General features: G+C 43.1%; 1 protein-coding gene across 1 annotated transcript in view; it reads right to left on the reverse strand.

Annotated features, from left to right (window-relative positions):
* Positions 1–14,122, reverse strand: part of LOC109970330 (uncharacterized) — a 21,116-nt gene that overhangs the window by 3,271 nt on the left and 3,723 nt on the right. The window contains 25 exon segments of the mRNA XM_020617823.1: positions 1,668–1,786; positions 2,564–2,633; positions 2,748–2,833; positions 2,938–3,086; positions 3,202–3,292; positions 3,468–3,613; positions 3,824–3,908; positions 4,283–4,466; positions 5,927–6,039; positions 6,186–6,265; positions 6,366–6,410; positions 6,575–6,691; positions 6,894–7,023; positions 7,501–7,608; positions 7,704–7,853; positions 8,005–8,067; positions 8,465–8,614; positions 8,786–8,841; positions 9,048–9,107; positions 9,289–9,418; positions 9,512–9,737; positions 9,739–11,206; positions 11,321–11,492; positions 12,369–12,514; positions 12,892–13,026. Of these exon segments, the coding sequence (XP_020473479.1) occupies positions 1,668–1,786; positions 2,564–2,633; positions 2,748–2,833; positions 2,938–3,086; positions 3,202–3,292; positions 3,468–3,613; positions 3,824–3,908; positions 4,283–4,466; positions 5,927–6,039; positions 6,186–6,265; positions 6,366–6,410; positions 6,575–6,691; positions 6,894–7,023; positions 7,501–7,608; positions 7,704–7,853; positions 8,005–8,067; positions 8,465–8,614; positions 8,786–8,841; positions 9,048–9,107; positions 9,289–9,418; positions 9,512–9,737; positions 9,739–11,206; positions 11,321–11,492; positions 12,369–12,514; positions 12,892–13,026 (4,279 nt within the window).

Here is a 14,122-nt window from a genome sequence, read left to right on the forward strand (position 1 = left end):
ACAGTAGAGAGCATCCTCTGTCTCAGTGCGACAGTGTGGAGCTGCACTGCACAGGACAGAAAGGACTTGACCCGGGTGGTGAGAACAGCTCAGGGCATCGTAGGGAGTCCTCTTCTGGATCTGGACTCACTATACACTGACTGGATCCAGAGGAGGGTCGGACGGATTGCTGCAGACCCCACCCACCCAGGCAACGGTCTGTTTGTGCCTCTTCCCTCCAGGAAAAGGTACAGGAATATAAAGACTAAAACAAACAGACTGAGACACAGCTTCTTCCCCAGAGCTGTGAAATCAATCACCCTCCCATTCCCTAGTCACACACACAACCTCCCCCCTATGGACAGACACAGAACACTGGACCTCACACCTCTTCCTAAAGACTGAGATTTGCACTGAGCTGCACCTCATAATGTTACTACACTCTTGCTGCTAACATGCTGCTGACCTGATTAGGTCCCATACATCCCTTTTTATTTGTTCATATTCTCATATTGACTTATACAATTGTGTGTTATGTAAATAATATGTCTGTCTTTTAAGCCGAGAGCTGCCGGAAAAAAATTCGTTGTGCTATGCATAATGACAATAAAGATTCTTGACTTGACTTGCTCATTATCCATGACAAAGTGGCTCATTTCCATGACTTTGGAAATCCAGTGCAACACTCTGGTTACTGCTAATGTGACACAAAGCACTAATGTTACTCAAAGCTGAAATGACTCCAAATTAAAATCATATTCATTCAACAAAAAGGTAAAATCATGGCTAAGCTAGGTCGCTAATGATACCAAAACAAACAGATGCCATCACATCCAGAAGGAAGACGCCACATCTCAAAAAACCAAACCGATGTTAGCCTTGGTTTTTGTTCTTTCTTTGTCTCACTCTCTGTGAAAAGAACAAGACCTCTTCAGTCGGGCAGCCACTGTTTCAGACTTTTACCTGCCGAGAGCTCCTCCATGGCTGGCAGTTTGAAATGACTACTCCCTGTTCAGAAATTGCTTCTTATAACCTTTGCTGTAGCGGGCAGGGCTGATTTATGAACCTGGTTTTGACAACACAGAGTAGCGAAGCTGGAATAACAACAGTAGCACTGTATAAAACAGATTGTCATGGAGGGGGGTGGGACAGGGGAGAAATACCACATTCTGCCTCTTTTCACTTGATTTATCAGACTATGGATAAGATCTTAGTTAATGAACCTTGAAAGATGCATCTGTTAGATAGTGGCTCTGCATGAAAACAGACAGAAAACACCAGGGTGGGTATGGCATACAAGAATACGTTGGACATATTAATCACCAGTCCACCAGAACAAATGCTGAAACCAACACTGATGCTGCTCGAAGATGCAACCTCAGCCTATAAGTCTGTTACTAACACCACTGCTACTATTACCACTTTATTTCTATCAGCTGAAACTGAGGGGTCACCGAAGCTCTTGGAAATGACTTACACAGCTTTTAAGAAGTTTTAACAATATTTAGAAACAGCTTATATTTTTGCCTAATGTACGAGCTCTGTGTAAATTATACTGGCTGGGGACGGGGGACTGCGGGCAGCTGCAAATAAACTGCTTATGAATTGAACACAGTAAACATGAGATTACAGCTGTGATTATATATATGTGATGTTTACCAGAACATGTTAATGTCAGATATACTTACTGTTCCATTTCAGTGCACCACAGGTAGTCCTCCTTGCCATTCATGCTGACGGGTAGTGCGCCCATCTTTCCCTGTCTTATGGAGTTAGACTTTGTCGTGATGGTGCGTACTTTGTCAAACTGCATGGGGAGGTGACAAATCAGAATCAGGGTGTTTTACCGGTTTTGAGAGAAGAGAGTTTTTCTCAGGATGTCTATAGGGTTCACAAAGTTAAACTGAAGAATCCTAGGCCTTTTTAATACCACACAGATTGCAATTTAATGCCACAATAACACCAGCCAAAGTATGAGGATATGATGGAAATATGGTCTCGAATTATTTTATTTACTTACATTTTTCAGAAAGTTCCAGCAATATATAACAATAGATTTTAATGATATAATTACTGATATTTTGCTAAAATGTCACTCAGCCATCATGATACAGTGAACTCCCTAGCTAATGTGTGACAGACACACGGGGAATATACCTGAGTCAAATTCCTTGTGTCTCCGTCACACCTGGCCAATAAAGCTGATTCTGATTCTGTGGCTGGCAGTGGTGACAGTGTTGACTACAGGTCTGACAGACCTTCATAAAAAGGACTGAACAGCCTCCTGCAGCACAATCCACTGTCTAATCTATTCCACTTTTAGTTTATAAGTGTGTAGTGTCCCCTGACAGCACACAATCAGATACAAAGACATTTCCCATCAAACATTGCTGCCCACACTGCAACAGAGAAAACATTTAGGACTTGTAGGAAGTACAGCTTTTCAAGACTTTTGTTCAGGAAAGTGAGTTTTCGAGATATACCAAGAGCTGCAGATAACCGTTTCTTGGTTACAACAAACTACCACAGAGTGCACACACTTCAGGTTATCATCTATCTTAAACAGCAAACAAAATGCTTCTACCTTTGCCATGCGCCCAACCTCCAAACAATCCTGGAGAGCCACTTTGTCATCTAAAAATGTGGCAAGAGGTCTAAAGAGAAACACAGACTGGCATGTAAACTGGGCTTCTTTATGGAAGAAATGTTTTTCTTCCAGTGTGAGAATCTGCATGAAGAAAGGAATATGACTGTGTATTAGTATTTACCTGTTCATGCCTGGGAGGTTTCCCCAGAAGTAGCGTGCTCTGTGAGCAGGACTGACTTTCACTGCATCGATGAGAATTGGATTACACTGAAAAAAGTAAGAAGGCTGATAATGAGCAATAAAACTTAATGTAGTCTGTTCCCTGCCATCAGGCTGAGAGGATACCTTTACCAGTAACCAAATATAATCACCTCAAGGAATCTGCAGATGTCTGACTTGTCGTTGGAACTCATAAAAACCACATTCTCAAACAACCAGAAGAATGGACGGTCTTCCTCCTCCTTCGGCTTCAACAAGGTCAGTATCCGGTAGAACTCAAAAAAGAGCCTTCCAGTTCCCTCTGCAAGACAAACAGAGATAAATAAAGAGTGATCAAAGAAGAAGAGTTTAGATGAACCTACTGTGACTGTATTTTCTGTTTGTTTACTGTTTAACAGAATGTGGAAGCTGCCTACCAAATAATCCTTTTCGAAGAGGGTTGACCATGGACAGGTCATTACAGGGGCTGCCTCCAATCAGAAGATCAAATGGACCCCATTCAGCCAGCTGCAACACACAAATCCAGAGCTTAAGTTGTGTTCATATTTTTGTGGTCTTAGCCTCTTTGGTGTGACACAAATTTACACAACCTGATAAAATAAACTTTAACCACAAACAAAATGACCACAGAGCTAAATGTGAGGTCACATTAGTTTTAGAGGTTTGTGTGGCACACACTCACATGTTTCCGTGTGATGGTGCGAACATCATTAACGTATTCGATCTTTCCCTCATGCTTGATCATCCCCACAGCAATCGAATCCTCACAGATCTCTGAAGCAATGTAGCGCTCGATCTTGAAGCCCAGGTCTTTGAGCACCAGGTATCCTGTCATCATGCCACAGTAGTTAGAATAAGAAAGTTAAGAATTCACACATTTTATGAAACAGAAGCTCCTCTTCTTTTGTTTCAAGTGACTTTGTGACTGAAGCTCTCAAAGGCTCCTCTCCATAAAGTGAAACATCACAAGAAGAAAAGAGTTTTGTCTTCAAACAACACTAGAGTTTACACGACTGACGCGTTACCCAATGAACCAACCTGTTGCAATGCCATCAAAAAGTGAGAGCACCTTGATTGGTCTGCGCCGATCGGCAGGGATAGAGGGGTAAACTCTGTGAGGCTCCTGTGATTAAAAAAAAGCAAAGAGACAACTTTCAGCATTGCACCAGTTAGCTAATTAAATGTCGTCACCTTGTCTTCCCGTCTTTTACGTTTTTACTTACAAGATGGTATCAAGTTTTGTTGTTTCTTTGGCGTTCTCAATAATATATTGACAAGTGAAAAACTGTTAAACTGTACAGCGAAGCGCCGTCTCCAAAATGACCACAGAGCTCAGTCAACACCTCTGACAGTCTCACGAAATAGAGAACATGACGCACTTTGCAGTGGCTGCACTACTGATGTTGGTAAACTGACAACTCAGTTTAGTGTGTAAACTTTTAGTGTGGTCTGATCAACACGAGAAGTAGAAATGTGAACTGGGAGGGAAGTACATACAAACTCCATGGCGCTGTTGTTGACAAAGAAGTCTTGAACCTTGACGCTCCAGTCTGGTCTGAGTTTGAGGTTTCCTTCACACTGCGACGGCTGGCACATGTAGCAACTCCAGGGATCAACATCTTTCAGCTTGTCAAAGGTTCCCGGGCTCACCAGGATGTCCAGACAGTCCTTACAGAAGCATCTAGGAGAGACAGAGAACACCCAAGAACATGAGCACTAGTGAACGTACTGGAGATTGACCAGTTTGTCTTTAATTATCCTTGTTATTTCTTACTTAGTCATTTAGAACAGTGAAATTCAGACTGGAATGTGGATGAAAACACACATTAAACACACCAAAATGTTTTTTTTTTTTTTGTTTAGGAGGGAGAGACATTAGGCAAAAAAGTGCATGATGTGGAAGGGACAAAAGTTAGTTTTTGTAGTTTTGCCTTTTGATTTCATCTCCTTACAAACAGTCAGCAGTTAAAGCTGCACTGACAGCTCACAGGGACGACGAAGTTTCAAGGTTCAGTGTAACTTTCCAAGGATCCTTAGCTCAGATGTCCTTAACAAATTAAATGACGATAAACCTCTTAAGAAATCAAAGTAAAATGCTCCCTGTAACCCCTAAAACTTCCTTCATTGTCAAAGTGTTTCAGTGACAGTTACCTGTACACTCATGGATACACTGCAAACAAGAACTGCTAATTAGAGCGTGGATACCCGAACCGAGTGCGACGGGACCTCGGTGCATGAAAGTTTGGGCCAGAAATTATGTTCGGGTCCAGGCCGGTTTCGGACACGTAGGTCAAACTTTAGGCTAGAAGGCTGGAGCGCTCAAATGTCTGCTTTGTTAATCCATCCATCCATCCATTGTCCTCCGCTTATCCGGGACCGGGTCGCGGGGGCAGCAGTCTAAGCAAAGATGCCCAGACTTCCCTCTCTCCAGACACTTCCTCCAGCTCCTCCGGGGAGAGTCGGGATGTAGATTGACTAGTAAATCGAGAGCTTCGCCTTACAGCTCAGCTCCTTCTTCACCACGACGGACCGGTACATCGACCGCATTACTGCAGAAGCTGCACTGATCCGCCTGTCAATCTCCCGTTCCATCCTTCCCTCACTCGTGAACAAGACCCCAAGATACTTGAACTCCTCCACTTGAGGCAGGAACTCTCCACCAACCTGAAGGGAACAAGCCACCCTTTTCCGACTGAGAACTGTGTTGGGTCCGGATTGTGTTCAGATGCCACGCTCTCATACACGGGTAGGGTTTGGACAGAAATATGTGGCCCGAACAATGCTCTACCGCTAATAGGACGCTCAGCATAATTTCAATGCCAATTTTACAAAATTTTAATATATATGAGGTCTCTCATGTTGTCCAATAAGCTGTCAAGTTTTAGCCCATAGCCTAACTTAGTGAATCCATCCAAACATTATACTTCCTGTTTATATACTGCAAATTGTTACAGAACTGTAGTAAATGTATTTGTATAGTCCAATATTACAGTTCACAAAAAACGACAAAAAAACTAATTGGAAAAAAACCTATAGAAGGCACAACTGATATGACTATGAATTGTTATGGTGTAATTGATAAGAATTGTCAACTTATATTTGTGTATTGTGAGTCAAAGAAGCCACCTGAGTAGCATTTACCTGCAGCAGCTGGCGTTGCCACACAGAATGACCTCGAGGCCACCACAGCACACAGTGCAGTACGACTGGTAGCCGTCTTCATCATAGCGATACAGCGTTTCTGTGAAGTTGCCCTGCAAACAGTGACAAGGTCGTTGTGGGACATTTGGGATGTTAAAGGCAGCTGTGCCTCAGATGGAGGTTAGACACTGACAAACTGGGCTGGGATGGAGTAAAGCAGAGCACACTGAAGTAGACCAAAATAGATCAATTAGATTACCTTGCATTTTAGACAGAGACCACCTTCAAACAACGGGTGCGGCACGTCAATCTCAGATGATCCACAAGACAAACAAAAATCTGAAATAACAAACTATTATCTTAGAATTAAGGATTTCATATTTATATCAAAAAAGGTATAAAATGATCATCTTCTTCCATACCATTACACCAAACATACCTTCAATTGTTTTGCCTTTCTCTTTGACCTTTTCTATTATTGATTCTGTAAAGAAAATATTACAACAAATCAAACACAGGAAAAAATAATGACGACGATATCATGAAATCTAAAACCGAGTTTAGTAGGTTCCACAAATTTTTAGGTTCATGAGAGTGTTTTCATGTTGTTTTGTTTGCAGCTTAAATCCTTACAAAAATAACACATACCTCTGCTACAGGTGATGGCGGATGCATTTGCCTTATTTTTCCAAACATATTTCTTTTTTGCTGGAGGCTGGTAGTCGGACAGAGTAGAGTCAGTGGTATCATGGTGCGCAGTAGAATCTTGAACATCAGAAAGAGATGGAATCAAGAGAAATTTAATAGAAACATATTCATTTCATTATGATACATGAAACGTTTTTCCACCCAGAAATGTTGTTGTTATTATTCATTCTGTGATACATTACTGGCTATATGGTGCACTCTTATGCACTTTTTTACAGTACTTAGTGCATTTTTGATGGATTTATTAATGGGCCCATACCAGGGGATGTGAATCCTTCAGGTCCTGTAGGAAGAAATCCTTCTAAAGCCCAGTCCACCATCAGCTTCAGCTCTTTTTCTCTATTTCCTCCAGCCTCAGAAAATGATTTCCCACACCGCTCACCTGCCAACTGCAAATTACAGATGTGATGAAATTCTGGAGCTCTGCTAAAACATTTCCTGGCACAGGGTTAACACATTCACTCAAGTGATCCTGAGCAATCTACAGTATTTGACACCATAAGACATGAAACATCTTTGATGTTTGCTTTTGTTGACAAGACCAAATGGGCACTTAGCTGTTTGAGAGTCTTGGGAAAGTGCCTGTGTTTGATTATTATAGTTCTGTCAGCTGTTATGTTAGAAGGTTTTTTCATAGAAAGGGGTTGCTTACATGTTGGTAAGCACACCTTTTGATTTCCTCCCATTTAAAGTCAAAAACAGCCAAATAGCTGCTGCAACCAACTTTCCACTTACTGTAACTTAAGCCCAGTAGAAAGATGGAGCTGAAGATTCTTTTTTCTATAACTGTGGCAAAATGGTAGAAAGGACCACGCTGATTTATGATATTCCATATGCTTTGATAGTTAACAGTTCTGGTCTCTTACCTCAATGATCTGGTAGATGGCTTCCTTGTACATGGGCAAGCTGGCAAAGGAGTTTTTGCAGAAGCACTTAGTGAAGGCATTAAATCCCAGCAGACCATCCGTGCAAATCTGCAACAGAAAGCAATGGTGATTCAAAATTCCAAATCAACACATGGGAAGTGTTTGTTTTTTTGTAGCTTGAGCACACGCCCTGGGCATCTAACCTCTGAAAACATCCCGTCTCCAAACCACTCCACCCTCCGCATACCCGGGGGAGCAGACTTGGATTTCCAAGGCATCACCATCCCAGGCCACCATGAAAAGCCCCTCACTTTCCCCCACACCAGCTCTCCTGTGAGAAACCCTTTCCCATCCTACAAACGTCCAAACAAAGCAAGGAAAGCAGACATTATTCCAAGTTTTCATCTGAAAGAAGATAAAAATCTGACAGATATGCTTGATGAGCAGACTTTGAGAACAGCTGTATCGTGGGGCTTTTCCTGCAGCTGTTACATATTTCAGTACCCGATAAGCGTGTTTCCGTCGTCCTCTTGGTGTGGAATTATTGGATGGTGATGATTCTTCTGCCTGAACCACAACCACATTTAGAACAGAGCAACGTCAAAAGTAACTTAGTTGCATTACAGAACAAACATTACTGTAACTTTAATAGTTTGTAAGTTTAGGTAAAGATGTTTCCAAATTTACCGCCACTCATATTATCATTGTTTCTGACATTTCCTTTCAGGTGACAAGAAAAGAATTTGTTAAAAAGAAGAAACAAGGAAGCCCTTCATCATTAAGATAAGAACATTCTCTTTCTTCAAAGTAGCACAACGGAGAAATCTCATTACTAGTACTGTGATTTCAAACTAAGGTATTAACTTTGAATTTAAACGTGGTTGCCAGCATAAAGCTTGGTCTGTCACTGTACATCCAGTAGCATTTCAGAGAGCACAGATGTAGTATACTTGAGTACACCTACCCCCTCATCTTGGGGCTTCGGATCATTTTTGGTGTCCTGCTCAAGACCTATAGGTTTGGACCAGGTGCTAGCACCAGCCTGAAACACTGTGCGGGCCTGTGGCTTCTGGCGCAAGCTGCTCTCCCAGCCAAAACTTCCCCTGCTGGTTCCCTGAGAGAAAAGACATGCTCATTACACACATTGCCACACATTACAAGTCTAGCTGACAGCATGTGTGGTCACATTTTGTCATTAACAATGAGAATGTTTAAACCAAGTTGCTTCTGTTCCATGTAGATGTAGTGGACTAAAGGCAGAAGGCCAGAGAGGAAAGGACTGTACCTCTGTCAACACAACACCATTCTCTCCAGGTACGTGGTCATTTTCATTCCCTGGCCCTTTGAAAGGACACAGGTCACGTTTTAATGTTGAGATCAGAGAAGTGCAAACTGTGTTCTGACATGCTAAAACTGAAAATGACAACCACCTGAACCTTTTCTCAGTTCACAAACTACATTAAATTGTACTACATTTTATAATCAAATTTCCCTTGAATAACAACATGTAAATTATGCAAATAAAAACTTAAAATTTCTTTTCTTACGATTGATTTTTGTAAGGCGGACTTCACACAACTTCAGTGTCACATTAAGGTTGTTCGGTTCTAGGGAATAAGATAGAAGTGTAAATAACATCAAATGACCAAATCTGTCGACTTCTTACACACCATCCGAGTCACTGTCATCATCTCAGGAAAGGTGGTTTATTTATCAGATTATTAAATGAGGTTTGTTTAACTTGTTAATTTGCCCAGGTGGGGGGTGGGGGGGCACTGTTCCTCTTACCTCTAGTGCAAACTGGAGAGTCCTTGCTGGTGGAGGTGTCAGAGAGATTGCTGTCGGACATGACGTCATACTTGCTTTCTGTTAAGGCTTCACTGTCAGAGAAGAGTGCACTGTCTCTATTCTCTAAGGCCTGGGACAGGAAATGCAGAAAATGTGTAAAATTAATTAAAAATAAATACAAACACAGACGGAAGATGCTAATACAGCACCTCCATTTACATACCTGAGAAAAAACTTGGTGAGCATCAAGTGGTGGAAAGGGGAGAGACAACAGGGTCAAAACAAGCTTCCTGAAGACAGAGGTCGGCTCGGTGTCCTTTAGTACACTGGCCCAGTGTCTGTCTAGTGAAACCTCTGCTGATTTGTCTTTCTCTCCCTCTTCAGCCAGCTGATACTCAAGGAATTCACTCGTGAGCTGGTTGGTCTCCTTGGGGGAGCTGCAGATTCCCTGTCACTTTCAGCCTGCTCTGGGGTTTCAGCAGCTGAGCTATGCTCCTTAGCACCCCATCACTGAAGGGCAGCCCCTCTGCAATGCAGCTTGTGAGTGCGATATAGAAAGACAACACCTCCTTTTTCAACGGTGGCAGCACCTCTGCAGAGTCAGACTCATTCAGGAAGTCTTCCACGGCTTTCCCACCCAGATTGAGCTCCGAACTTGATAGGTGGAACTTCTTGTTTTTAAGGATTCGGGCGTCATGTTCCTTGAGGAAGCGAACAGCAGCTTGTGGATGAAGGAAGTAGGAGGTGTAGGTGCACAGCAGGCTACTGGCTTCTTCCAGAATGGGCAGCATATCAGCACGGGGAGCTTCCTCCTGTGTTTGCAGATGCTTCTGGAAACTGTGCAAAGGCTTCAGGGCCTGCTCCAGGAACATAAATGTTGCCCTGACTTTGGGATCCTGCAACTTGGAGCAGATTAACTTGGCTTTGTCATCATTCTTCTCACAAGATTTAAAGTACAACATGAGGTCTGTCCACATTCCCAAGATTTTTGTGATGAACAGGTAAAACTTAAGGCAGTTGGTGTTGAGATTAAAAGACTGACTGTCCACACTGATATCTGAGCCAAAAAGAGTGTCTAGGTTGTCATTCTTCTTAGTGCAAGAGGAGTTGTGGGCATGGATGAGTGCTATTAGCTCTTGAGTGTGACTGGAGAGCCACTTCACCCCAGCACTGCAAGCAACATCAGCAATAGTGTACAGCTCTCCCAATGCTACTATGTTTGGGCTAAGTTCCCTGAGCTTTGAGCAGATCTGCTCTGAGACTGCACCATTGCCATCACAATAAACAGCAACAAGATTATCTCTGGGTAACTCAAATTTCTTCAAGGTCTCCACCACTGCTGCTGCTTCTGTCTGATCTCCTGCACCTTCTCCTGCCTGAAGAGCATCCAGAAATCGGATGCAGTACCTGGAGGCTTCGACATCAAAAAACCCAACAAGGACCACAGAGACGGTGTCATCCTTTCCCACTGTTACACCCACATAGATGTATACGCAGTAAGGAGTGTGCTGGCAAACAGATGCAATATCTTTGGGGTAGTGCAGCCCCAGCTTAGAGCGTGCAAAGTGTTTAGAGACCTCTTCACCTTTAGCAGAGCCAGTGTAACAGTGGTTGTGAATAAGGCGGAGAGCTGCGTCGCTGCAGGGCAGCGGCTCAGACAGTTGGCTTTGCGGGTCAGCGCTGATGAAAGTTGTAGCCCTTTTTTTGTGTGTGGCTGTCTCCCCATGTCGTCTGAGATCAAGAAGCCCTTTATGAAATGTGGTCAGGTTCTTTGTGCAACAGCGGCAGTAGGTGTAGTGCTCTCCAAGTGTACTACGTTCAGCCCAATCAAAAATATCCTTCCACTTTTCAGTGTAAAGGAAGTCTTTGGTTGTTTCAGTGTCGTTCTCTTCCATGTCTGATTCCAATTTAGAGCTCCCTGACAAAGTAAGAAAAAACATTACTGCATAAGTACTGTAAATGTGATCATCTAAACACAATGCACTGGCTTATTTTATTATCAAGAATTATGAATGTGAGCATGTTTTGTTACATTTATGTGACAGTGGAGATCCCACAACAGGACTGATAACACGGCTGTTACGAGCTTTCACAGGGTCGTATTCTTCACATTTCACATTTGCCTCGTAGAAAGCTTTGAACCACTTCAGGATCTGCAAGTTGCTTTTAAAGTCTCCTTTTATTAGCTCTTCAACTGGAATGGTCTAAATGAAGGGAAATAAGACATTAGAAAATTTAGAAACTAGTTTAACTTTGACAATCACCCACAAAAATAAGTTGTGTTTTTACTTGGAGTTCTGTGCTGAACTATTTCTTGGCTGGGTGCTGTGACTTTGCCATTACTATTTAGTTGACAGGCAACCAGATCCAGATGTCATGATTCTGTCCTGTCTGCTTCCTGTATCATGCTCTTATTCTGACACTACTTCCTGTACCCAGCCCACCCCGGCTCCCAGGAACTTTATCTCATCACCTACATTGGTTTCACCTGCTTCTCCATTACTCACACCTGCTTACAACAGCATATAGCAGCTTCTCACTCAGTGGGAAGCTGCCAGATTGTTCTATGCCTTGTCTAGACTCTCTAGCCATTCTTTCCTAGTGCCTGCTCTTCTGAGATTGAGACCCTGCCTGTATCACCGACCAAAGATTCTGCCTTGCCCTATCTGTTGGACTGCTGTAGACCTCGACCGTGGACCGGACCAAGTGACTGCTCTCTGCCTGATCCCTCGATACTGTAAGATGACAATAAACTCTATCCACCTTGCTTCTGCCTACTGGCTCTTTAATTGGGTTCACATCCTCACATCTTACAGGAGCATTATACACCACTCCCTGACACCAGATGAAGCTCACTCCTCCTGGCTTGACAATATTTTCACTGTATAATGTAATCTTATCATAACTAATTCACAGTTTGATGTATATAAGCAGGCAAAAGCATTGGCATGAGCCTTGAAAGTATTTTTTTTTTCTATAAGGGATCAGTTTTGGAAACCAACAGCTTCTCCTTCTACCGATGTAACAGTCAAGTAAAAAGGAAATTGCAGCATTACTCCACTAGAAAGAAAAGTGCATACCCTCGTGATCCCGCTCTTGCTGAAGGCCTCACGGAGGAGACTGAAGTTGTGCTTGAAGTCATCCTCCCCCTGTGCATCAAACTTCACCTGGGTCATGTCAATAGAGCCAGGAAAAATCCAGTCCATGATCTGACAGTGACAGGCACCTGTAAAATCACACACATATAAAGACACTTCACGAGGTGATGGCTGAGGTAAAAACACCCTTTTGCCGTTTTTCCAATTGCACCAGTATGCAAAAGTATGAACAGACATGAGTGAAGCTAAACTCCAAACCAGCTATAGATTACTAATGTACAGACAGCTTAGTTTAGTGCATGACTCATCTCTGTGTGAGAAAAGAGACCATCACGTGCGGCTACATAAGCCCAAAAAACAGCATGGACTGGCAAAGCTATACACTGCTGTGCAGCCAGAGTGGAAATCCATGTACTAATGGACTGTTGTGGCTCGGTATGATTAAAGTAGGCTAAAGCAGATGCATGGAAAAACTGCATTGGGTCTGCTCATATTGATAAAGCACCTGAACACATCTCCCGCACATCCTTGAAGTCTGTCTGCAGAAGGTTGTTCATCCAGGAGACCAAATGAAAGTGGTTTGGTTTATCATTGGGTAAGTCTGGAGTCACAACCGCTGTACTCGCCATCCTGCAGCTCTCTAAGAAAGGAAACAACAGAAATCTTTTATAAATTCTGAATATTTGGAAATAATTAATATCTAATAAAGATATTATTATCACAGTTACCCCATGTTCATGTCTTGTTTTTTCCTATTTCCATTTATACCAAACATAAAATCACAACATTTAGCACATTTGACTGTTAAGCGGCTGTGGCTCGTGAGGTAGAGTGGCTGTAAGATCTAAGATTGTGCAGACGATGCCAGCCTTGGTTACTCGTTCTCTCTTGTATTTGTTGTTTTTCTTTGTTTTCTCTGTCTTTTGCAACCCATCCTGGATTACTTTTACCAGAGAAGAACTGTTAAATATCGGACAACTCACACCAAACTACCTTTCTCCAATTTTTGTGAACGAAGAATGCTGTATGGGCATTCTGATCGGAGGCGCAGCTGCAATCTACGGGATCTGGAAGAAACACCGGCGGGGCAAATGAGCAGGCGCCTTAGTGAGGCTACACCAGAGAGGGACCCGGACTCCACTCCCGTCTATCCACCTAGCAAATCTCTGCTCCCTAGTCAACAGGATGGATGAAATTCTTCTCGTCAACAGGACCAACTCTGACTCAGGTTTCAGCCAACGACGACTCATCTGTGTGGGGAAGCCTGAAAAGCATCACTGGCTATAGGAAACCACCCCCCCGCTGCGGAGGACTGTCAACTAGCAGACAACCTGCATGTGTTTTACTGCAGGTTTGAGAAACCTGAAAGTGTGTGCTGATCAGCTGGCCCCCATCTTCACACTCATCTTCAACAGGTCACTGGATCTGTGTGAAGTCCCCTCCTGCTTCAGACGCTCCACCATCATTCCAGTCCCCAAGAAAACCTCCATCAGTGGACTGAACGACTACAGATCTGTCACCCTGACATCTGTAGTTATGAAGTCCTTTGAAAGACTGGTGTCGCCCCACCTGCTAGTTAACATGGCACTGCATTACATCCTGCAACACCTCGACTCCCCAGGGACCTATGCAGGGGCCCTTTTTGTCGACTTCAGCTCAGCGTTCAAAACCATCATCCCGGATATCCTCCACTCCAAACTGACCCAGCTCACTGTGCCTGCCCCCACCTGTCAGTG

Source organism: Monopterus albus, unplaced genomic scaffold, assembly GCF_001952655.1.
Source record: "Monopterus albus unplaced genomic scaffold, M_albus_1.0 scaffold194.1, whole genome shotgun sequence".
Taxonomy (NCBI): domain Eukaryota; kingdom Metazoa; phylum Chordata; class Actinopteri; order Synbranchiformes; family Synbranchidae; genus Monopterus; species Monopterus albus.